The 23063-nt window shown below is 41.9% G+C and overlaps 2 protein-coding genes across 11 annotated transcripts in view; one reads left to right on the top strand and one right to left on the bottom strand.

Moving 5' to 3' along the window:
• JAKMIP1 (janus kinase and microtubule interacting protein 1) overlaps window positions 1–8050 on the bottom strand; it is a 257217-nt gene extending 249167 nt beyond the window's left edge. For 7 of the 10 annotated variants that reach the window (XM_075128044.1, XM_075128043.1, XM_075128035.1 and 4 more), the window contains exon 1: window positions 7915–8050. The gene's annotated coding sequence lies outside the window, so the exon portion shown is untranslated. Of the gene's footprint in view, window positions 1–7875 lie in introns of all 10 variants that reach the window. The other 3 variants (XM_075128039.1, XM_075128036.1, XM_075128041.1) reach the window with 3 other exon arrangements.
• Window positions 7572–23063, top strand: part of LOC125636027 (uncharacterized) — a 38832-nt gene continuing 23340 nt past the window's right edge. The window contains exons 1-6 of the mRNA XM_048848565.2: window positions 7572–8267; window positions 8985–9051; window positions 20903–21036; window positions 21398–21477; window positions 22014–22137; window positions 22227–22353. Coding sequence (XP_048704522.2) covers window positions 7572–8267; window positions 8985–9051; window positions 20903–21036; window positions 21398–21477; window positions 22014–22137; window positions 22227–22353 — 1228 coding nt within the window. The remainder of the gene's footprint in view (window positions 8268–8984; window positions 9052–20902; window positions 21037–21397; window positions 21478–22013; window positions 22138–22226; window positions 22354–23063) is intronic.

Consider the following 23063-nt stretch of genomic DNA (forward strand, 5'->3'; position numbering starts at 1 on the left):
GTCAACAAGGCTACTGACTCAGACACCTACTCCTACCTTTTTCCACTCACATTCTTTTACCACTCATCCAGTCTGTGTTTCTCTCACACTCACCAACATATCCATTTCCCGCAGAACCTCTTCAGGCTTATCAACTCAAGGACATTAACTGGCATAGCTACAGTGAGATAGCGGTTCTGGAATAGCTCCCTCATGTGGGCATACTATTCTGAAATTCTGGATTAAAGATGCTTTTATTTAGGAGCAGCGTGTCCAAAGAGGGAGTTATTCTGGAATAGTGAGAGCAGAAAATAATTTTCTTGCTACAGTTACACCAGGAAATTTTCCCCGTGTATTTTTTCTTTATTGTTATTAATGTCAAGGCGAGACTACTGATGTAAAGGCAAGACTATTGGCCACGCAGTCCTCAGGCAGCATGCTACTGAGAGTAAGAAATCCTACAAGCTTGCTACAAAAACCAGAGGCTGTCAAAGCTTCCTATTTAGTATGATGCCATAATAAATAACCACTGAGAAATGCCGCCATGCAGAAAATCCACAAAAATAAAAAATGGGACTGTATAAGGAGTCAAGGAAAAGACAAAGTAACATGCATAATACCCTACAACTATAAGGTAACTTACTACAGGGGGAAAAATACTGCACATCATTGCTGTCTAAGAGCCAGATTCTTCAAAATTTCACTCACTTTGGCACATTCCACCTCTCAGCCAGTCACATACTTCCTGCTCCAGGAGAGTCAGGACTACAGGAGTCCAGATGGAACAACCTCTTTCCCCCACCACCCCCCAATTCTGACATTCCAGTGTAAAACTGAAGTTCCCAAAGCTGTTAACATTCTTCATGACAGCCCTGAATCTGTCATTCTTAACAGACAAAAAGAATATGAAAATTAAAATCTACAAAAAGAAAATTAAATCTACAAAAATATTTCCTCACTAGCAGAGAGAGACAAATAAAGTGTGTGTTAAGTGGAGAAAGACAAAACACATTCACATAAATAAATATTAATCATAATAATAAATATGTTGGTCAAGAGATGGAGGACAAACACTGGACAACATTTACACTATTGAAAGTAAAAAAAATAAAGTTTACTCTTTACTCTGAAACCACCCCACACATTATAAACTCTGTGATACAGTAGTAGCCAAAGTACGAAGCAAAAGTTAAGGGATTATGTTGAATAGATTCAGCGAGTCAGCTTCTCTAAGTCTATCATTCATGTTGGTCCACTGAATGCTCTTAGCTTCCCATAGTGAAATTCAGTTTGCACTTACCTTTCTTAAAGCAATTCTCATGAGACCTAATATGTACAACTAGGATAGAATGCACTTCTGATTTAAATAAAAAGTCAAGGAATGGGAGAGAGATTGCATGTGAATGGATTCTTCTTTATGAAAGAAAGATCTGCAATGTATTTGGATGGAATCCAGTCAAGAAGAAAAAAGAGTTATAACAAAGTCTACATCAAGCCAGTGCCACCCAGCTGTTAATGAAAGATGAAGACAGGATCTGTTCCCATGAAAATGTCAAGATGCAGTTAAGAACATAAGAACGGCCATACTGGGTCAGACCAAAGGTCCATCTAGCCCAATATCCTGTCTTCCGACAGTGGCTAATGCCAAGTGCCCCAGAGGGAATGAACAGGTAATCATCAAGTGATCCATTCCCTGTCGCTCATTCCTATCTTCTGGCCAACAGAAGCTAGGGACACCATCCCTGCTCATCCTGATAGCCATTGATGGACCTATCCTCCATGAATTTATCTAGTTCTTTTTTGAACCCTGTTATAAGTCTTGGCCTTCACAACATCCTCTGGCAAAGAGTTCCACAGGTTGACTTTGCATTGTGTGAAAAAATACTTCCTTTTGTTTGTTTTAAACCACCTGCCTATTAATTTCATTAGGTGACCCCTAGTTTCTTGTTATGAGAAGTAGTAAATAACACATCCTTATTTACTTTCTCCATGCCAGACATAATTTTGTAGATCTCAATCATATCCCCACTTAGTCATCTCTTTTCCAAGCTGCAACGTCCCAGTCTTATTAATCTCTCCTCATACGGAAGCCGTTCCATACCCCTAATCATTTTTGTTGCCCTTTTCTGAACCTTTTCCAATTCCAATGTATCTTTTTTGAGATGGGGAGATCACATTTGCAAGCAGTATTCAAGATGTGGGCGTGTCATGGATGTATATAGAGGCAATATAATATTTTCTGCCTTATTATCTCTCCCTTTCTTAATGATTTCCAACATTCTGTTCGCTTTTTTGACTGCCGCTGCACATTGAGTGGATGTGTTCAGAGAATTATCCACAGTGACTCCAAGATCTGTCTCTTGAGTGGTAACAGCTAATTTAGACCCCATCATTTTATATGTATAGATGGGATTATGTTTTCCAATGTGCATCTGTTAAGTGGCATCTGTGCAGGCTGGAAGCACTGTAAGAGTGATGCTCTTCACCTCTAGAGGAGGGTTTGCCTCATAGTCACAGCATCATCTTCCAACACCTCAGCAATCAGTTTAAGGAAGCCGTCCTGCAGCAATATCACCATCGCAGCTACATCCCTCCACCCTACGGGATGGACTTCGAAGTGCAGTTTCACACACAGGGAAGGCAAAAAGGATTAAATGAAGAAAGTGTCACAGTATCAGAAAAATAATAGACCCATCATACCCACCTATATGTATTTGTTTAGATTCAAGGTGAAAGGGAGACTATTTCCCACTCCACTGCAATGGGGGTGGGGGAGAAAAAGGAGCTAGTGAGGAGAGAGACAAGATGGTATAGGGGATTGGTAAAGGAATAGGGAACCTTGCACCTTTATCCCATCAGTTCAAATCCAGCCCAGATAGCTAGGGATTTAAATAGCATCTGACAGCATATAGGAAGTGTTATTGTGACTTCACAGTAGGAATCCACATAAAAAAAATCATTCCAATTGTCACCATCTTGGGACATCTCAACAAAATGAATGGACAGAATGAAACGCCCTTCCATCTACATGTGGCCACTACAGAACACAGCTAAGTGTGAAGAAGATTGCACTATAGCTGCCTGTTTTTGCTCCCATTATATGAATAAAGGAAAGGAATTCAGTCTCCAGAGCCAGCAAGCTGCCACCTAGGTCGCTTTGTTTTAAAACAAGATGATGACAAGATACTAGAACAAAATATCACAGAAAGGAAAAAAAATGTTCCTCATTCTTACCTGAATAGCTAAATCAAAGCAAGGAGGGGAGTAGTTAAAGCTCAAAATGTATACATGTAATTCCCATTAGGTTTAACAGAAGTAACATACGTGCATCCTATAAAGGATATTCCCAGAAGACAATGTATTTCCTTTTCAGCACATGCTGAAAATTCAAACTAAAGCAAAAGTGAAACTACAACATGCAGCAGTGTCACACTGACAATGACACTTCCGTACAGAACAAAGAGGTGACAGCTAAAATAAAACAAGGGTGACTGAAAATATTTGACAGCCAATATCTTTTTAGAGTGGCTCCAAGATACTCAAGAGGTAAAGGGGGACTATGGCTGAATTCAAATGGCACTTTGACATATGACACATACATGAGGAAATATGACACATACATGAGTTTTTAACTTGGGAAATTGTAGCTTAGGCAAAAGATTGCTAAAACAGCCTGAAAGAAAGTGAAAAAGAGTGAGACAGGAGAAAACTTCACAAAGCAAACAAGAAAGTTGCTGAGTTGATCCTGCAATGAGCTGCAACAACAGAGCCCTGCACAGTAATTGGGGCTGCAGTTAGCAACACCTGAAAGAGGTTCACACTGAGATGACCATGCAGATAGCTTGTCTCTTTTAACCGTTACATGATTGATTAATCAGAGTTTCACCTCCAGAAAAAAAAAATGTTGAATCGATAGTACCAGATCTTAATAGGAAAAAAAGACCAAATTAGTTTTGCTGCTAGCATTTCACACCAGCTACCCCAGCAGAAAAATAAAAGTAAAAAGTAAGCCTGTAATGCCAGGGAACTTCTTTCATTTTTCCCATTCCCAAACTTCCTTCCCATTTTCCCATTCCCAAACCATTCCCCACCATTAGACTGAACTAACAAACAAAGACACTGTGGATTATACTACCTGAAGGAAATGAAGCTCACCCAAACTAGCAATTTGTTTATTCATAGTTTCTAAAGGCCCCTTACGTATTCCTTTAGGTCACGTATCCTTTGCTAATCTTTCCAGGCTCCTAACCTCAGAAATGTAGTTTCAGTGAATCAGGAGAAACCCAAGTAAATATAGTGGAACATTTAAAAAAAAATCTACATATATTTAACAAAATCCCTCCACAAAGCCAAAGGATGGGGAGGTACATAAATTAGTGGTTGCCATAAGGCCCAACTGTGGTTTTTTTCCCTTAATTTCAAAAAAATTCCCCTCCACAAAGTCTCTCTTATCATATTATAGAGACATTGTGAACAATTAACAAAATGCACTCTGACTATATAGTGATAGGCTCAAAAGTAGCAAAACCAAGCATCAAACACCAGACAAGATAACCTTTCACTCTCTATTCCTGATTTCAAAGTGCCTTCTCCAAGCCCCTCCACACGCCCACAGTCAGGTAGAACCCCAGCTTATCAGAACATACTCCAAACTCACCTGCAGGCAGGTGCCTCCCAAAATTCTTTGGGTGTTTATATATGTAAAAACTACACACATACCATATTAATAAAAGAGTACGTCAAATTCAGAGAAGGTTGTGGGGAGAAATACATTACCTCTAGATTGGGGGAGAGATAGGGGACCCAGGTATAAGAAGAGTTCTGTGCCAAAATTTTCCCATCTCATCTCATAAAGGGAAAAGAACCCCATGCTCCAGAATATTAAGAGAATGGATTTTCAGACCTGTCCCTGAACACAGCAACAGGGGTAAGAGAACTCTGTGTGCTTCCCCTTCGCTTAAACCATAGGTCCCAGTAAAGGGAGATGATGTAGGACTTTAGGTGAGGAACTGAGCTACAGGAGCCTTCAAAAGTCTTGAATTAAGATATTCATGCTAAATTTTTTTTCAAAATTCACCATAATTCACACAAAGCCTCCAGCGACTGAGGACATATCTGTCCCTGGAATACAGTGGGTTAAAAATTCCAAAATACACACATTCACATAAACAGAAAATATTATGTTGTTTCTGTTTTTCAGAATTCAGAATGTATTCATTTTTTCCCCATGGCATTTTTAGTTGAAATCATTAAAGAAATTCTCCATTTACCAGGAACTAATAGTTTTCATAATAGTTTTTCAAAATAAAAAGTTTTGAAAATTTTTTAAAAATTGAAAGAGAGCACCTTTTTTTTTCAAATTTTTTCATTTCTGAAAAGAGGTCATTTTTCAAAGAAAAAATTTCTATCACAAAAAATCTGCTCTACCTTGGAAAAATATTCGGTTGGTATCACTTCCTTACATCATGCATAGCTCTGGGATGGTTTTACTGGGGTGGGAGAGTGAGTTAGGTAATGATGGGTTTGAGATATGTTTTTCTGTATTGTTTAGGAAAACTTATATGAGTGGATGATGTAGGTTAATGATTGTCCTACATTTAGTATTAATTTTTAATGTAAAAATTAGGGTTGAAATCTGCACATTTGTGGCCATTGGTGTATGTTATGTATGTCTGGAATTAAGGCTGCTGTTAGTTGTTCGAATGATGGTGGATTATGGGTGGACAGAGATAATGGAAGATGAGAAGGGAAAATGATGAGTAAAGCATAGGTCGGGCATTGAATGACTTTGCTTATTTCCTTGTTTTTTAGAGTCTGCACTGGAAAGCTATGCAATGTATCAACCTTACCTCAAAGTTAAAGATTTTTTGTGCTAAGGCCCCACTAAATTATATAATCAACATTGATATATATTCGCATAGATGGCAGTCAATACATGCATGTATTATATACTCAGTATACCCCCTTGCACAGTCCCAGCATCCAGCATCCCTGCATAATTTTGTCCCCTTTAGCTCCTCAACTCACCACTCCACTCGAGCAAACCATGAAATGCAATTTCTGTCTTTACCACCTAATATGTGCGGAAGTCAAAGCAGAAACACGGCTCCTGCAAACATACATGTATATAGTATCAGTAGATCAGTAATCTCAATATCATGTAAAAAGGATACATACATGCATATTTGCAGGAGCAAGGCCTAAGAACGTGATAATGATCTCTGTGAGGGAAAGTCACAAAAGAAAAGGAATCTTGAAAGGAAGTGGAATTAATTTTCTTCCCAGCCATAAAGGTCACTAGACACATTTTACACAATTACTCATTTTGAAAATCAGTTTTATTAGGGATTTGGGGTGGGGAGAGAGTTATTTGTTTTACATTGATAGCGTTTTTTTATTTGCAGGCAACAAGTTACATTTGAATCAGTTTGAATCATTTAAGGGACTAATGATGTATGGTTGGATGATAAATGTGACAATTAAACTGTAAATATTTAGCAGCATGATAATCAAAAAACACTGCATGTTTGCTGGTTGAAATTATACCCTCCTTCACTTCCCTTTTTAATCAAAAATAAACCCCTTCTTCTCCACTGAGCTCCATGCAGTTGCAGAGACGTAAAATCTGAAGGCTGTTTGTGGTGCCCACGTGAAAGGGGGGGGGGGGAGGAGAGAGGGGAGAAAAAACAGTTCTCAAATCTCAGCCAGTCATTAAAGATATATAGACAGGCCAACAAACAGGAATTACATTGAAAATAAATGTGCAGACTACTCATCCAAATCTCCAGAACAGTTTGTTTTTTAAATGTTGACACAGAAAAGGACATTGAAGACAACCACTTGTGTGCTTTTAAGCAAGTACATTATATAAATAATGTTTATTAGGAGCCCCATCACCCTCTGAACACCTTGCATAAATAAAGGCCTTATCCTGCAAATCCTCTAAGTGCAGGCCTCTTATCTACTTCAGGGGGAATTCCATGCTTGTAGGGCTTGCAGTTTTGGGTCCAAATCCTGTTGACCTCTCTCAAATGAATAGTCCCCATTGAAATCAAGGAAAGCAAAATTTGGTGTCAAGTAATACCAATAAAAAAAAAGGAAATAAACAAAATAGAAACCCTAAAAATACAGAGGGATGGATATACAGACATACATTTGATCTGAGCTCCAAGGAGCCGAGAAGCTGTCCCACCCCCACGCTGAAGGTATGAGATGGATAGCTCAGCCTCATTCATGCCTGCTCCCGCTCCAGCAGAACCCAGCAGTGAAGGGAGCAGAGGGGCTTTACCCGATCTCACCTGGAGAGTTTGTTAGTGAGGCCCCCACCGCCACTTTAAACGAGTGGACAATAGCACCTAAGGAGCGATGAAATCCTTTTTAACCAAGGCGCTCCCCAGCCCCACCCCAGCTCGTCTGATGGCTGCTCCAGAGTTGCAGAGGGGTGGAGACCACAATCAGCCGGACAGCGAGACCATCCTGCATCAGATTGAGCATCTGAAGGGCTAGCATCGGCGCCCACCCCACATCCTCCTGAGTGGGAGAGGTTGGGGGAGTTAGGAGGCAGTTTTCCGCAGTGAGCAGCAGCCCCGGGAATGGATGCAGCAGGGTGGATCCCCACGGCTCTGCACACGGCGGTGCTGGAGGTGGCAGCGCAACTTACTGCACCCCACGCAGCAGGGCCGGGGGTCCCGGCGCCGGGTCCAGCTCCCAGGGGTCAGAAGGGTGGGCGGGGAAAGGGGGCCCCCACTCGCAATGGGCTACAGAAGGGGAAGAGTAGAAAGGAGCAGCCTGGCACACAGCCCGGCCGTGCCCACTCCCCCAGGGCGGCACTTGGTACCCACTCGCCCCACGCCATCCAAGGCTCCGTGCTCAGCAACAGCATCCTTCGCCCCTTACCTCCTCCCCGGCTCACACACCCCGCCCCGAGGTGCTCACCAGCGCCGCAGCGGAGCCAGCTGCCCGCCGGGATTCCTACGAGCTCGCTGGGACGCGGCCCCCGGAGGAACCTGCCGCTGCGGCCACAGCGCCGTCTGGATGCAGCCGGGGAGCAGGCGGCGCCGCACCGCCCAGGGTCTGTACCTAGAGGCCGGCTCGGGCCCCGCCCATGCTCTCCAGCTGTCACCGCCGACCCGCCTCCGGGAGGCGGAGAGCGCCGCTCCCCCACGGTGCCCGCCCCTGCCGCGGCCCCTCCGGTCTCTCCGCGGCCCACCGACTACCTCTGCCCCGCCGGCCGGGCTGTGCCCGCCTGGGCCCCGGGGAACGGCCGCGGCGGCGGCTCCAGCGGGCGGGTGAGGAGGCGAGGCCGGGGCGGGGAGAGCAGCGGCTGCTGCAGTGGGCGGGCGAGTTGCGGCGGCCGTCGGGGCTGGCCTAGCTCATGGGGGGCAGACGCGTGGGGTGCAGAGTTGCCCCCGCGCTGCAGGTAGCGGCGAGGCCGCGCGGGAGGGCGGCCGCCCCGGGGCGGGACTGCAGGCGCTGGGAGGGGGCAGGTGCCGGGCTGCGCAAGGGCGGGGGCTTGGCCGGGCGGCGTCGGGAGCCGTGACGGCGAGGGGCTTAGGGGTGCGCCCGGGGCCCTGCCCCAAGCGGAGGGAATCCTCGTTCTCCCCCGGGAGTCGGTTCGCGCAAGCTCCCCACCCACCCCTGTGCACAGCGCCTGCTGCGCGGAGCCTGCCCGGGCCAGCTAGTCTGCACAGAAACAGGCTGCCCCTGCCCCCGGGAGCGGGGCAGTTAGCGGGGCTGCCCGAGCGCTCACGGGACACTCCGTGTGCACCTCCTGTTCCCCGGGACGCAGCACGGCCTGGTCGCTTGCTTGTTGGGCCATGCTGCTGGCGTTCCCATAGCGCCCCACTGCCTGCCAGGCGTTGTATTACTACTCGCTGATTACAACTCGTGGCACAATCCGCCTCGCAGCATAAAATGGGCCTTTAACGCTAAACTCAAACATCAGGCTCCCAGGGAATGAGACTTTTCACCGTAATTTCCCTTTGTTGGTGTGCTTTGTCCAATAGGCATCTTCCTGCAAAGGGTGTGTCCCACCTCTTTTTTCAGTAGAGCTGCTTAACTGCCATAAAACAGGTAGGTGGTGGTGTGGACAGCAGTTATATTTGTTAATTAGCATCATACATCGTAAATAGGTGTCAGAGTAACAGCCGTGTTAGTCTGTATCCGCAAAAAGAAAAGGAGTACTTGTGGCACCTTAGAGACTAACCAGTTTATTTGAGCATAAGCTTTCGTGAGCTACAGCTCACTTCATCGGATGCATACTGTGGAAAGTGTAGAAGATCTTTTTATACATACAAAGCATGATTATCATACACATTGTAAGGAGAGTGATCACTTTAGATAAGCTATTACCAGCAGGAGAGTGGGGTGGGGGGAGGTATTTTTTCATGCTTTGTGTGTATGAAAAGATATTCTACACTTTCCACAGTATGCATCCGATGAAGTGAGCTGTAGCTCACGAAAGCTTATGCTCAAATAAATTGGTTAGTCTCTAAGGTGCTACAAGTCCTCCTTTTCTTTTTTCGTAAATAGGTGGTATATTGCTGGCTCAAGAAAGTGGCTTTCAGAAAGCTAGACTCTTAAATATTAAGATTCCAAGAAGATGCTATCTGTAGGTCTCCTTTTATTATTTTGTGCACTGTCACAATCCACAGATATTTGGCACAATTGTCAATTTAACGCAATTGCTAGTATTTTTTCCTCCAGGCCAGACCTTTGTAGTTTCTAATCCCCTCTAAAGTCTTGTTATATTTAGAGGCTGCTGCTAAATATAGTATGTGCTGGAGCCTCCCAGGCCTCGGCTTTTGCCTGCTCTATCCTGACCTAGACAGAGTGTGACTTTTGTCTACTCTGTAAATTGGCTTTGAGCACAGCTTCGCTTTTTCAATATCTGCTTTCCAATATTGTCCTCCTCTGTTGGTCATTGCTACAGAGCGCTCTGGATCAGTCAGTAAAATGGGTGAAAGCGAACAGTGCAGCCACGTGTATGGTCATCATGACAGAACAAGAAGCAACGGTCTCAAGTTGCAGTGGGGGAGGTCTAGGTTGGATATCAGGAAATACTATTTTACTAGCAGGGTGGTGAGGCACTGGAATGGGTTACCTAGGGACAGAGGTGAAAGCAAGAGCCGCTACAGCGTGTCAGACCAGACCGGCTTCCCCAGGCTGGCGCTTTAAAGGTCCCAGGGCTCCCTGCAGCTGCCGGAGCCCGAGACCCTTTAAAGAGCCACCAAAGCCCTGCCGCCACTACCCCAGGGGCTCCGGCAGCAAGGCTCTGGGGGCGCTTTAAAGGGCCCGGGGCTCCGGCAGCTGCGGGGAGCCCTGGGGCCTTTAAAGCGCTGTCCGAGCCCCGCTGCCGGAGCCCCTGGGGTAGTGGTGGCAGTGCGGTAGCCAGAGCCCGGGGCCCTTTAAATTGCCCCTGAGCCCCAGGGCTCCCAGCCGCCTCTGCAGCTGGTAGTTCTGGGGGTGATTTAAAGGCCTCAGGGTCTCCCAGCTGCAGCCGGAGCCTTGGGGCCTTTAAATCTTGATTTAAAGGGCCCGGCCCGCTTCTTCCGGTCGAGGCCATGCCCCCTACTCAGGACTCTGGAGTACCAGTAAGTCCTTTAAGTTTTTTTCACCCCTGCCTAGGGAGGTGGTGGAATCTCCATCCTTAGAGGTTTTTAAGGCCCGGCTTGACAAAACCCTGGCTGCGATGATTTAGTTGGTGTTGGTCTTGCTTTGAGTGGGGGATTGGACTAGATGACCTCCTGAGGTCTCTTCCAACCCTAATCTTCTATGATTCTATGATCCATCTAGGAACAAAGAATGGAGACCACGTTTAGAGCATGGAAGAATCTGTCATGGGTAGTAATGACTCTGAAAAAGATTTAGGGCTGAGGAGTCAAGTCACAGTGGGTAATCTGTTAAACATGAACCCCCAGCACAAACACTGTGGTCATCATGTGATTGTCATAAATTGACTGGCCCTTTAAGGGTAGCTGAACTCAGCCAGACCTGTCCAGATTAGCTATCCCATCAGCAGCAGCTGGTCCTGATCAGCTGGGTGATGTTTTTAACAGGTCTGAGAGACCTCAGTTTGAGAAAAACCATAAGGAACAAGTTGGGCTCTTGTGGAAGGACCCCAAGAAAATAGCCTGGGAGTCAGTGCTCTATGCCAGACTCAGCAGGCATGTCTACACTGCAATTAAATACCCACAGCTGGTCCACGTCATCTGATTTAGACTCACAGGCCTGAGGCTATGGGGCTGTTTAGCTACAATGTAGATCTTCAGACTCAGGCTAGAGGCCAGGCTCTGGAATCCTCCCGCTTCAACGTTTGTTACAGCAACAACTAAACTCTGTGCATGTCCCCTCTGGAAGCCTGAGTCACATGAATCCCACAGGAGGAAACTGAGGCAGGGAACACCTGCAGCACAACACTTGGCCCGAAGGAGGCACAAGAGGGGAGCTATGCCCTATATGACAGGGATTCTAACATGTATAATCATAATATTGAGAGAGGTTATATTACCTCTGTACTTGGCACTGGTGCAACCGCTGCTGGAGTCTTGTGTTCAGCTCTGATGTCAGCAATTCAGGAAGGATGTTGATAAATTGGAGAGAGTTTAGAGAAGAGCCCCAACAATAATTAAAAGAGTGGCAAACATGCCATATAGTGCAAGACTCAAGCAGCTCACCCTATATGGCATATCAAAGGGAAAGTTAAGGAATGATTTGATCTGTCTGGAAGTACTCACATGGGAGATAGAAATTTGAAAATAGAGAGCCCTTTAGTCTAGCAGACAAAGGCATAACAAGATCTAATGGCTGGAAGTTGAAGCTAAACAAATTTAGGCTAGAAATAAGGTGTGAATTTTTAACACTGCGGGTAATTAACAGTTGGAACAATTCAACAGTGGATTCTCCATCACTGGCAGTTTTTAAATCAAGATTTAAGTATAGCATATCTTTTAGAAACATCCACCAGGAAGTAATTCAAGGAAGTCCTGTGGTGTGTGTTATGTAGAAGGTCAGGCTAGATGATCACTGTGGTCCCTTCTGGCCTTAAAAGTGTATGAAAATAAGGGGCCTGATTAGCATAACTGGTCATTTCAAGATTTTACATAAATGCTAGATATTCATTTTCTAGGAAATGTAAATAAATTTGAAGTATATAGAGGATTCAGCATGAGCTAGTCCCATTGTCCTTTATGAGAATTTTTGTACCTGGTGTTGGGTCGTGTCATCAAAGAGAGAGCGTGCTGCTATGATCCAGGGGGAAGAACCTATAAGGTAATAATCATGTTCTGTATCAGAACTTGGGCTCATAACTAGTACTTCCATTATAGTGCAAATACACCTATTGTTCTGATTCAGATAAGATGTCTAGTTTCAATGCTGCACATGGCTACCATATTAAAGTCAGGAATATATTATAGAATATCAAGGTTGGAAGAGACCTCAGGAGGTCATCTAGTCCAACCCCCTGCTCAAAACAGGGCCAATCCCCAATTTTTGCCCCAGATCCCTGACTGGCCCCCTGAAGGATTGAACTCACAACCCTGGGTTCAGAAGGCTGCTCAAACCACTGAGCTATCCCTCCCTCCCCTTAAAATTAATAAATACCTCCAGAAAGGGAAGCGCCTCACTGCTGGGGGCAACAAGCCCTGTCAGAAACTGCTGCACAGGCTCCATTGAGTTTTGAACTCATGATTCCTGGTTTACAAGACCAGTGTGATAACCCCGAGCTATGGAGCCAAGTTGTTTTTGTGCATCTCTGACACCTGTCTTAGTAAAGCTTACACAGCTCATGCTGCCTCATATAAAACTAGTAGCTTGACCAACAGTCTGTTGCTCAGTAAAATAAAGTAAAATAGACTCGGGTGTTCACTTCCTGCACTCAGTCACAAAAATGCACAGGACTAATACTGCTTTGTCAAGATCAGTGGTTGATATATTGTTGCTGCCTCCATGGGCACTGTGCTACCAGATTTTAACTAATTTTCAATACTTAGTGAAGCATGTGATAGAGAACACCTTGTATATGAAAGGTGCTGTATAACAGAGGTTCTCGACCTTTCCAGACTACTGTACATCTCACTTAAAAACTACTTGCTTACAAAATCAGACATAAAAATCCAGAAGTGCCACAGCACACTATTACTGGGAAAAGTGCTTCCTTTCTCATTTTTTACCATATAATTATAAAATAAATCAATGAGAATATAAATACTGTATTTACATTTCAGTGTATAGTAGATAGAGCAGTATAAACAAGTCATTGTATGAAATTTTATGACTTTGCTAGTGCTTTTTATGTAGCCTGTTGTAAAACTAGGCAAATATCGAGATGAGTTGATATACCCTGGTTGAGAACCACTGCTGTATAAGACCCACACAAGAAAATGTTAGGCTCTGCCTTGCTTCCATTGAAGCCAATGGGAATTTTGCCGTTTAGTTCAAGGGAAGCAGGTCTGAGGAGACTATAAAGAGCAACTTCTGAAAAAAACGTAATTTAAAAGTGTTTTACTATTTTCAGAACTAAATAGTTTGGAATTACAAAGGCACTTTGATTTCCCTATATCCATATTCTTAACGAAAAAGTATTGCAATAGTAAGAAAATACACTCTTTAATTCTTCTCTTGTTGTGATTTTTTTTAAATACTGATGCGCCGATCTTAAAGAACCTGCACTTAAGTCTGGAGCTCACTTGCAGCATAGCAATGTCTTCATTATGAGTTGTCCTGACTCTAAATGGACTGCTGCCCTTGAAAACTAACCTGTCACAGAACCATTTTTTTTAAATCTACCATCCCTCACTCTCTATTGAAAGTCAAGTTGTAAGAAGTTCTTAAAAGTTCAGTTCTGAATAATTACAACTTAAACTTACATTCTGTCCTTCACGAAGAAGGATCCCAAAGATGTTTCCATAAAAAATGGACCAATCCTCAGCTTGTGAATTTAGAAGGCTCTCACTGTTTTTTTTTTGTTTTGTTTTGTTTTAATTGAAAGTCAGATGCACAGGTCCAAGGACAGACTTTAGCTTTACATCAGGGGTGGCCAACCTGAGCCTGAGAAGGAGCCAGAATTTACCAATGTACATTGCCAAAGAGCCACACCAATATCTCAGCAGCCCCCCAACAGCTCCCCCCACTCCAACCTGCAGCGCCTCCTGCCCGCTGGCAGCCCCACCAATCAGTGCCTCCCGCTCCCTCCCCATGCCTCCTGCCCGCTGCAATCAGCTGTTACACGGTGCACAGGAGAGACTGGTGGGGAAGGGGGAAGAGCTAGGGCATGGCAGGCTCGGGGGAAGGGGTGGAGTGAGGGCAGGGCCTGGGACAGAGCAGGCGGTCGAGCAGTGAGCACTCCCCGGCACGTTGGAAAGTTAGCATCTGTAGCTCCAGCCCTGGAGTCAGTGCCTATGCAAGGAGCCACTTATTAACCTATGAATAGCCGCATGTAGCTCTGGAGCCACAGGTTGGCCACCCCTGCTTTATATTGTATGGTTTTCAGCCACCACTGAAATGCAGCCACCTGCAGGCAACTGTTTAATAGTGCACAGCAACACTGCAACAATTATGAATAATATATTGTTATATTAAAACTTCTCACAGCTTGACAATGAATATTATTAATGTTATAACTGTTCAGGACAGGAAATGAAGAATAAACTATTCCTAGGGGAAACTTAAGGGAGGCTGAATAGAATTATTCACTTTAAGAGTTGGTTGTTTGGGTAATTCACATATGTGAATGACTTTTTTTTCTGTGAAGGCTGATTGCAAGACCTTTATTTCAGTCTGAGAGGTTCACAGTAGCTCAGCTAGTAGTTGCTAGAGGGTCCTGAAACCTGCAGTATATTTTTATGTAATTACTTTTTAAAAATATAGTCGGAAAATTATTAATCACACAGTAGTAACACAGAGTAACCCCCCCGTTGGTGTGGGCTGACACAGGGATAGAATAGGGATTGCCCAGGCAAATGGCCAGCTGTGTATTTGCACATGGGGTGCCTGTAAGCCCTCTGAACACCAAGAGAAGATTCTCTGTACCAGTCCTGCCTAGGCAGGTGTGGAAGATCACCTAGGCACAGCTGCACCAAGCTCCCCATGCAACTGGTGCAGAGGGGCAGCAGCTCACAGAATGGAGAGATAACTGTGAGAGCTCTGCACTCTTGGTTTGGAGGCTGTGTTTCTACCTTGCATTTCACTTTCCTAAAGCCTAAATGCTTGTGCTCTGTGTGGGTGGAGTGAATGCATAATTTGTTGGAACCAAATCTTTGTTTTAATAGTAAAAATACTATTTTATGCGTGAAATTATACTCTCTATCTTGGATGTACAGCTGTAAAGATGCACTTCCTTTTCACTCAGTCCACTGACTTAATGTGTCATAGGTCGGTGTATGTGTGTTATATGAAAAATAGCACATTACTGAGTATTCATTCCAAATAAAGAACATTTACAGAGTACTAAATAGTCCAAGCAATCTAAATACAGTTAAGAACTAAAATGTTTCCCAAATGTAGCTTTAATCAAATGTAGGTTGAAGTCAGTATTAACAGAGCTATACAATTCTACCTTCCCTGTGTTTAAATATGGGGGAATAATTAATTTTCCCATCATCATCATACCTTGTTGCTCCAAAAACATGGCCACGACTTGGTGTTATCACTTAGCTTGTATAGTTCTTCAGGAGTACAGAATGTTGATGGGGGGCACTGCATCAGGCACTGATCAAAGATTTGCCTAGGCTCTCCACGTTCACATTTGGGTCCTTCCTCAGCTCCTGCTTAGTTGTGTTGCCACCAATCTTTGCTACCCCGACTTCCACTCGATTTAGAGTTCACATTGTTTTTGTTTGAGGTCAGTGCCTAGAGGGAGTTGTTCTGAAGCAACCAGGTGATTTGTGATATGTGAACTTCTGATAGCAATATCTGGGGAATAACATTTTTTTAATTGAAGAGTGCTTTGCAAATAGTCTAAAATTTGCTAAATATTCTCATGTATTATGTACGTAGAACAGATGAGTTAAGCAAAGTCTGACAAGCCACGTCTTTGTACATTGCTGAATCACATAAAATTGATAGTGACGTTAACATATTTAAAAAATCAGGGCCATGCTGCCGAATAGTGGAATAAAGCATTTGGAAATGATACACAGTAAACTGAAGGGGAAACCAGTGAAGAGTTATATTAATCCATTGTTGAGGAGAAGCAATATCTGCGTCAAAGATACAGCTTTTAAGCATCCTATGACGATTGATTTCTAATGCCACATACATGGCTCTCTTGAACATAGATCTGTATGTTTAGATGATTAGCTGTAATAAAAAGAGATCAAGGATTACAGAGGTAAAAATAGAGGCTACTATGCTGCTTAAGAAGAAAATCCCCAAGGACTTGTATCTGTGGCTCACTCGAGCTTGTTTTAATACATAATGCACCATTCAGCTGTTTGGAGTTCTGCTAGAGAAAGGCTGCTGAACTGGGTCTCTAAAACAGGAGAAATTAAACACCAATTTTTCCCCCATTCCCTCTTTTTCAAGGACTGTTATGTTGGATGGAACTCTATCTTTGCCCTAAGACTGGGGTCTCTCTGGTATAGAGCTCTTCTTTATATGGGCAATTTGGAAAATCGCCCTCCTTTTAAAAATGAAATAAAAATTCTGGATGCCAAGAAAAAAAGACAAAATGAATGTCCTAAAAAAAATCTAACTAATCTCAATGTTTAATGGCAGTCTTAGGTACTGCTGCTGAAGATGTTGAAGCAGTCAGATGTACTTGTTCTGATGGCTGAAATCAACAGCATGTGTGCTAAATTTTTACCATCAGGTCTTCTTTCTTGTCACATCAAGCACTCTTTTTATTTTTTTGCTACTAGTGTTCAGTAGTTGCTAAAGATTGCATTTCAAAAAAACATCACTGAGGTCTTGATCTATGAAGTACTGACATCAGTGGGAGATGTGTGGGTTTAGCACCTGGCAAGATCAGGCTTGGAATGAAGGTTTTGGGTCAAATTCTCTTCTGTTGCACCCACAAAAACTCTGTTGAAGCCAGTGGGAGTTGCACAGGATTAAATGAGAGGAGAATTTGGCTTGTGATCCTTGTCTCTATATTTATCTCTGTATATACGCAATATTGATATAGATTTCTGTGGTCAGAGCTCGTCTACACTAGAGGTTTTCACCTATGCAGCTACATCCAAATATACCAGTACAAAAAAGATTTATAGTGTAGGCGAGTTCTTAGTGTCCAAGCAGGCTAATAATTGATGAGTGGGATTTTTAAAAGCCCTCTGCTTTCTTAGTTTTGTTTCTATTGACTTCAAAGAGAGTGCGAGCATTTTTATAAAATTTCACACTATTATGCAGCTTTTGTACAGTAACAGTAATTGTGTATTGAAGCTCTAATGCATAAGAAATATCTTTTCCCCACAGAATTCTGTGTATTGCTGCAAATGCCAATAGAGATGCGTTGTCATATATAGGATAGATAGAACTAGCTATGGAGTTGGAACAACAAACAGAAGGTACTGTGTGACTTTTGATACATTGTTTACACTACTTGTCTGTCTTAAATGCTTGTAATGCAATTGACAATAAAACTACAATTTAGTTTCTTTGTCTATTGCTTCTGACTTTGTATAAGGAAACTCATTTTCACCATTACAGTATTTTATCTCTAGTGCGAACACTGCAGTGTGGGTTAGGTTTACTGTTGACGGACAGCCTTTCAGTGATGCATTTTATAAACTTTGTGGCTTTTAAAACTGCATCTGATGCCCAGTGGAGACTGAAAAGAGACCTTGTCTGAATCAATAAATTGAATAGCTGAGCTGCTCAGAGTCGTTGTCTAAAATAAGATGTTTTGGAGTCTTGATTATGTGCTGTAATGCCCACGTTGCATAGATCATAGTAAAAAAGAAGGAATGCATATTCTGAAAGTATGTGATAAACACAAGATTTTTAGTTAGTTACATCTAACATGATGTTCTAGAAATACAGTATAACGTTGCTAGATAGTTGCGTTTACATACAGTCAGTGTATAATACAAACATGGATCATCTTCAAAGGCCATATCAGTAAAATAGTGCCCAAGAATAGAAATAGTTCAGTTTTGTGGTCTATTGCCTGAAGATTTAAGCCAATATGCACAATAAAAGGAGCTATTTTACTAAAAGGATTTTTTTTAAACCTGCTGTTGCCCTGGCAACAAGGTGTGTTTCATTCTGGGGAAGGTTCAGGGGTTGCCTCCTGTAGGACTCACCTCATCTTATGAGTAGTGGGGGGAGTCTGGTAAAATCAGTCCTATTTGGAGCTGCAAGGGGTGGGGGGAAGAATCAAGCTGCCCATAAAAATAGGAGAGAGCCCCCCTCCCCCGAAAAAGCTGCCCTTCCCTATTCCCTAATTACTGGATCTACCATTGGAAACTTAGTCCATGTTGAAATCAGGCCCACTGTCCCTCACCAGGAGCAGTTCTTTTGGGGGATTAAAGGGAGCTGAGAGGTGAATAATAGACTACCGTGGTCTCCTCTCCAACACTCAACCCACTTGCTATTATGGCTTCCGCTCTCCAGCAAGAGAACTTCTCTTTCCCCAGAAGAAGCCCTTGGGTTGTGTCATTTCCACTCCAGGTGGGAAGATACTGGCAAGGGGAGCAATGGAATTGGACAGAGGTCAGACAAGTACGCTATAGTACCCTTTGTCCGTGACAGTGTATCATATCTTCTCAACATGTACAGTATTCACCACTGGTACTTGGTTATGAGACCAAGAATTAAACAAAGGGATTTCTTCTAAGATTCCCAAATCAAATAAACTTCAGTGTTTCCCTAGCAGTAGGAAAGTTATCTGGAGGTAAAGAATGTTGATACTTGTATATTTGGTAGGGCTGTCAATTAATCGCAATTAACTCACGCGATTAACTCAAAAAAAATTTTAATTGTGATGTAAAAAATTAATCACGATTAATCACACTGTTAAACAATAGAATACCATTTGAAATTTATTAAATGTTTTGGATGTTTTTCTACATTTCCAAATATATCAATTTCAGTTACAACACAGAATACAAAGTTTACAGTGCTCACTTCATATTATTTTTATTACAACTATTTGCATTGTAAAAATAATAAACAAAATAAATAGTATTTTTCAGTTAATCTCTTTATCCTGAAAGCGCAACTTACAAATGTAGTTTTTTTGTTACATAACTGCACTCAAACACAAAACAATGTAAAACTTTAGAGCCTACAAGTCCATTCAGTCCTAATTCTTGTTCAACCGATCGCTAAGAGAAACAAGTTTATTTACATTTACGGAAGATAATGCTGCCCACTTCTTAATTACATCACCTGAAAGTGAGAACAGGCGTTCACATGGCACTGTTGTAGCTGGCATCGCAATATTTACATGCCAGATGCCTCTTCATGCTTCAGCCATCATTCCAGAGGACATGCTTCCATGCTGATGATGCTCGTTTAAAAAAATGCGTTAAGTTTGTGATTGAACTCCTTGAGGAGAATTGTATGTCTCCTGCTCTGTTTTACCCGCATTCTGCCATATATTTCATGTTATAGCAGTCTCAGATGATGAACCAGCACATGTTGTTCATTTTAAGAACACTTTCCCTGCAAATATGACAAAATGCAAAGAAGATACCAATGTGAGATTTCTAAAGATAGTTACAGCACTTGACCCAAGTGCCTTCCAAAATCTGAGAGGGACGAGGTGTGGAGCATGTTTTCAGAAGTCTTAAAAGAGCAACACTCTGATGCAGAAACTACTGAACCCAAACTACCAAAAAGGAAAATCAGCCTTCTGCTGGTGGCATCTGACTCAGAGGATGAAAATGAACATGTCGGTCTGCGCTCCTTTGGATCACTGTCGAGCAGAACCCGTCATTAGCATGGACACGTCCTCTAGAATGGTGGCTGAAGTGTGAAGGGACATATGAATCTTTAGTGCATCTGGCATGTAAATATCTTGCGACGTCAGCTACAATAGTTCCACGCAAAAGCCTGTTCTCAATTTCAGGTGACATTGTAAACAAGAAGCAGGCAGCATTATCTTCTGCAAATGTAAACAAACTTGTTTTTCTGAGCGATTGGCTAAACAAGAAGTAAGACTGATTGGACTTGTAAGCTCTAAAGTTTTACATTGTTTTATTTTTTAATTCAGTTATTTTTTGTACTTAATTCTACATTTGTAAGTTCAACTTTCATGATAAAGAGATTGCACTACAGTACTTGTATTAGTATTTTTCAGTTAACCTATTTTGTTTTTTACAGTGCAAATATTTGTAATAAAAATAATATAAAGTAAGCACTTTGTACACTTTATTCTGTGTTGTAATTGAAATCAATATATTTGAAAATGTAGAAAACATCCAAAAATATTTTAAAAAATGATATTTTATTATTGTTTAACAATGCGATTAATTGCAGTTATTTTTTTAATTGCTTGACAGCCCTAATATTTGGAAAAAGCATCATATTAATCACTGTTCAGTGTCATGTTCACATTTATTATTTCCATTTATAGTGGAAACATTTAATAATAGATTATAACAGCATAAACATGATTAACAGTGAAATTCATCTTACATCAAAGGTTATATCCTGGTGAAATACCATGTGACTGCCAGCATTGTTCTATCCGCTTTACAGTGATTGCAGCATAATTATACCTAAATCCTATGAGAATAGGATTTAATAGACCATTATAGAAGATCAAACAGAAAGGTTAGATAAGGCATTTTTTTTTTAGTCCATGCTTACCAGAGGCACCCTTAAAAATAAAAACAACCCACAATTTTTTCAAACCCATGACTGAGCTGTGGATGGCCTAGTTAAAGTATGAGTCAGTAGAAATTTCTTTCCAAATATGGATATCTGAAGGCTGTTTTTTTTACTTTAATGACACCACAGCCCTTTTTTTCTCCAGGTGGAGTCAGAGGAATACCTTCAGGAAGTCACATACTTCATGTGTATCCTCATAATCTGCCATCTCACGCCCTGCAACACATTGTGTTAGCAGGACATCTGGACATAAAGGATCAAGCTTCCAGTGAGCCAAAGGTACATGTTCAGAGTAACAATACAGGACTGGACAAACTTTGTATAATTTAGTAACAACCCACTAAAATACGTTGTTAAGTGACTACTAATGGAAGGAGATCAAGCTGTACATTAAGCATATGAGACCTCATATAGGGGCATATGTAACATTCTAATTAACCTTAATTGTTCTTCATACAATTGTAAATAGTAGTAATGTGAAGACGGTATAGTGAAAGTTCCCATGTAACTGCTCTGCATATCTTATTATAATAGTTCACTAAATGGTAGTCCTATGTGTTCACAAAGTGAGACTTTGCTTTGAGACTTGCAAATGAAAGGTAGTGTAGTCCCAAGTATTTTACCTCCCCTCTCTCCCCAGAAAAGAAAAGGTGGCTGGCCTAAAGGGAAGAAAAGGAAACCTCCAAAGGAATTCTCAGCTCCTCAAGCCCCTACAACAGGGTAAGTGTGTTATATAATAGCATTTTTTGTTCAGATAATTTACTGTTCTCTTAATATGCGCTCTTGTATGCAGTATATTAAAGCAACTTGGGGCTCTGAACTGTAGAGATTTAGAGAATGCTAAAGGCTTTGGGAGTGGTCTCTGAGGGCAATTAAATATTTATAGCTTGGAAATGTTAGAAATCCTCAAACTGCATTTTGATGGACACCTTTTATTAATCCCACCAATACAAAAGTGCAGGGATAAACTGATATGGCTAAAGGGAATGTATTGTAGGTTGAGCAGTCATGTGTCCTTGCAGTCTATAGGTTAGTGCAGATTTGTGTACCCATATGGGAATTTTTCTTTATAATGATTTGAGGGAAGGTTCACTTAGCCATGTGGGAGTTGTATAACTACCAGTTCCATAACTTTATAAAGGATTAACTACCAGGCAGTATTTCACATATATATTGAAATATATATGTAAGCACAAATGAATCTTACTAGTTTATGTATTGTTAATTGCTGATATATTGCCCACTGTTGGTATTAGGTATGTAATATTCTTGAATGAGCGGAGAATTAAAACGAAGGCCAAACATCCAGATTTGCCTTTTACTGAAATAACCAAGATGCTGGCTGCTCAGTGGTCTCAACTTTCTCAAGCAGGAAAGCAAGTAAGCCTTTTCATTATCATCTTATAGCATTAAAAGAGGCAGCAAACTAGAAGAGGCATATTATAGCAAGTGTTGTATCTCTTTTGCAGAAATATATTAAAGAAGCAGAAAAGGATAAGCAAAGATATATGAAAGAATTGAAAGCCTATCAAGACTCTGAAGCCTATCAAGCTTTCTTAGAGAGAAGAGCAGTTCACAAAGTGAAGACCCTGTGTGGTAAGTTAGAGAATTATAAATGTTAATTATTTTAAAGAAATGAAGGAATATCCCATTCATACCCTAACTAAAATTGCTAGGAAGAGAGTTCTGGGAGACCCAGGTTTTGAAAACATCTCACTGTTACTACATTTTTTTAATTTCATCAGGCTATTAATTATAGTATCATAATTATTAAGCCTTAAAATTCAAGGAAAGCAGAGATATATTGTGGATGTGTTGAACGTCTCAGTTGAAGAAATTTTTGGCAATGATTGTTTACGCAAGTATGTGTGATATTGTAGATTAAGAAAGAGGCGCTTTAGTGTCTACATTTTATCTGATTTGCCTTTTAATTATTATTATTATTTATCATCATCTACTTTAGACTTACTGTCTACCTCCTTTAAGGCTTTAAGGCTGAATGTACTTTTAGAAACTGACAGGTTTCAGAGTAGCAGCTGTGTTAGTCTGTATCCGCAAAAAGAAAAGGAGTACTTGTGGCACCTTAGAGACTAACCAATTTATTTGAGCATGAGCTTTTGTGAGCTACAGCTCACTTTATCGGATGCAAACTGACACTCCCTGGAATAAAGTGAAGAAAGGAAATAAATACTAGATTGCTAAAACAGTGCACCTCTTCTTACAAGAGAGGGGAAAGGGGCTGAGTTGTCAGCAATTGTCTATCTTTACACCCTAAATTTCCCCAGCTTGTGCCTATTCTTTTTCAA

The sequence above is a fragment of the Caretta caretta genome, chromosome 4, assembly GCF_965140235.1.
Source record: "Caretta caretta isolate rCarCar2 chromosome 4, rCarCar1.hap1, whole genome shotgun sequence".
NCBI lineage: Eukaryota > Metazoa > Chordata > Testudines > Cheloniidae > Caretta > Caretta caretta.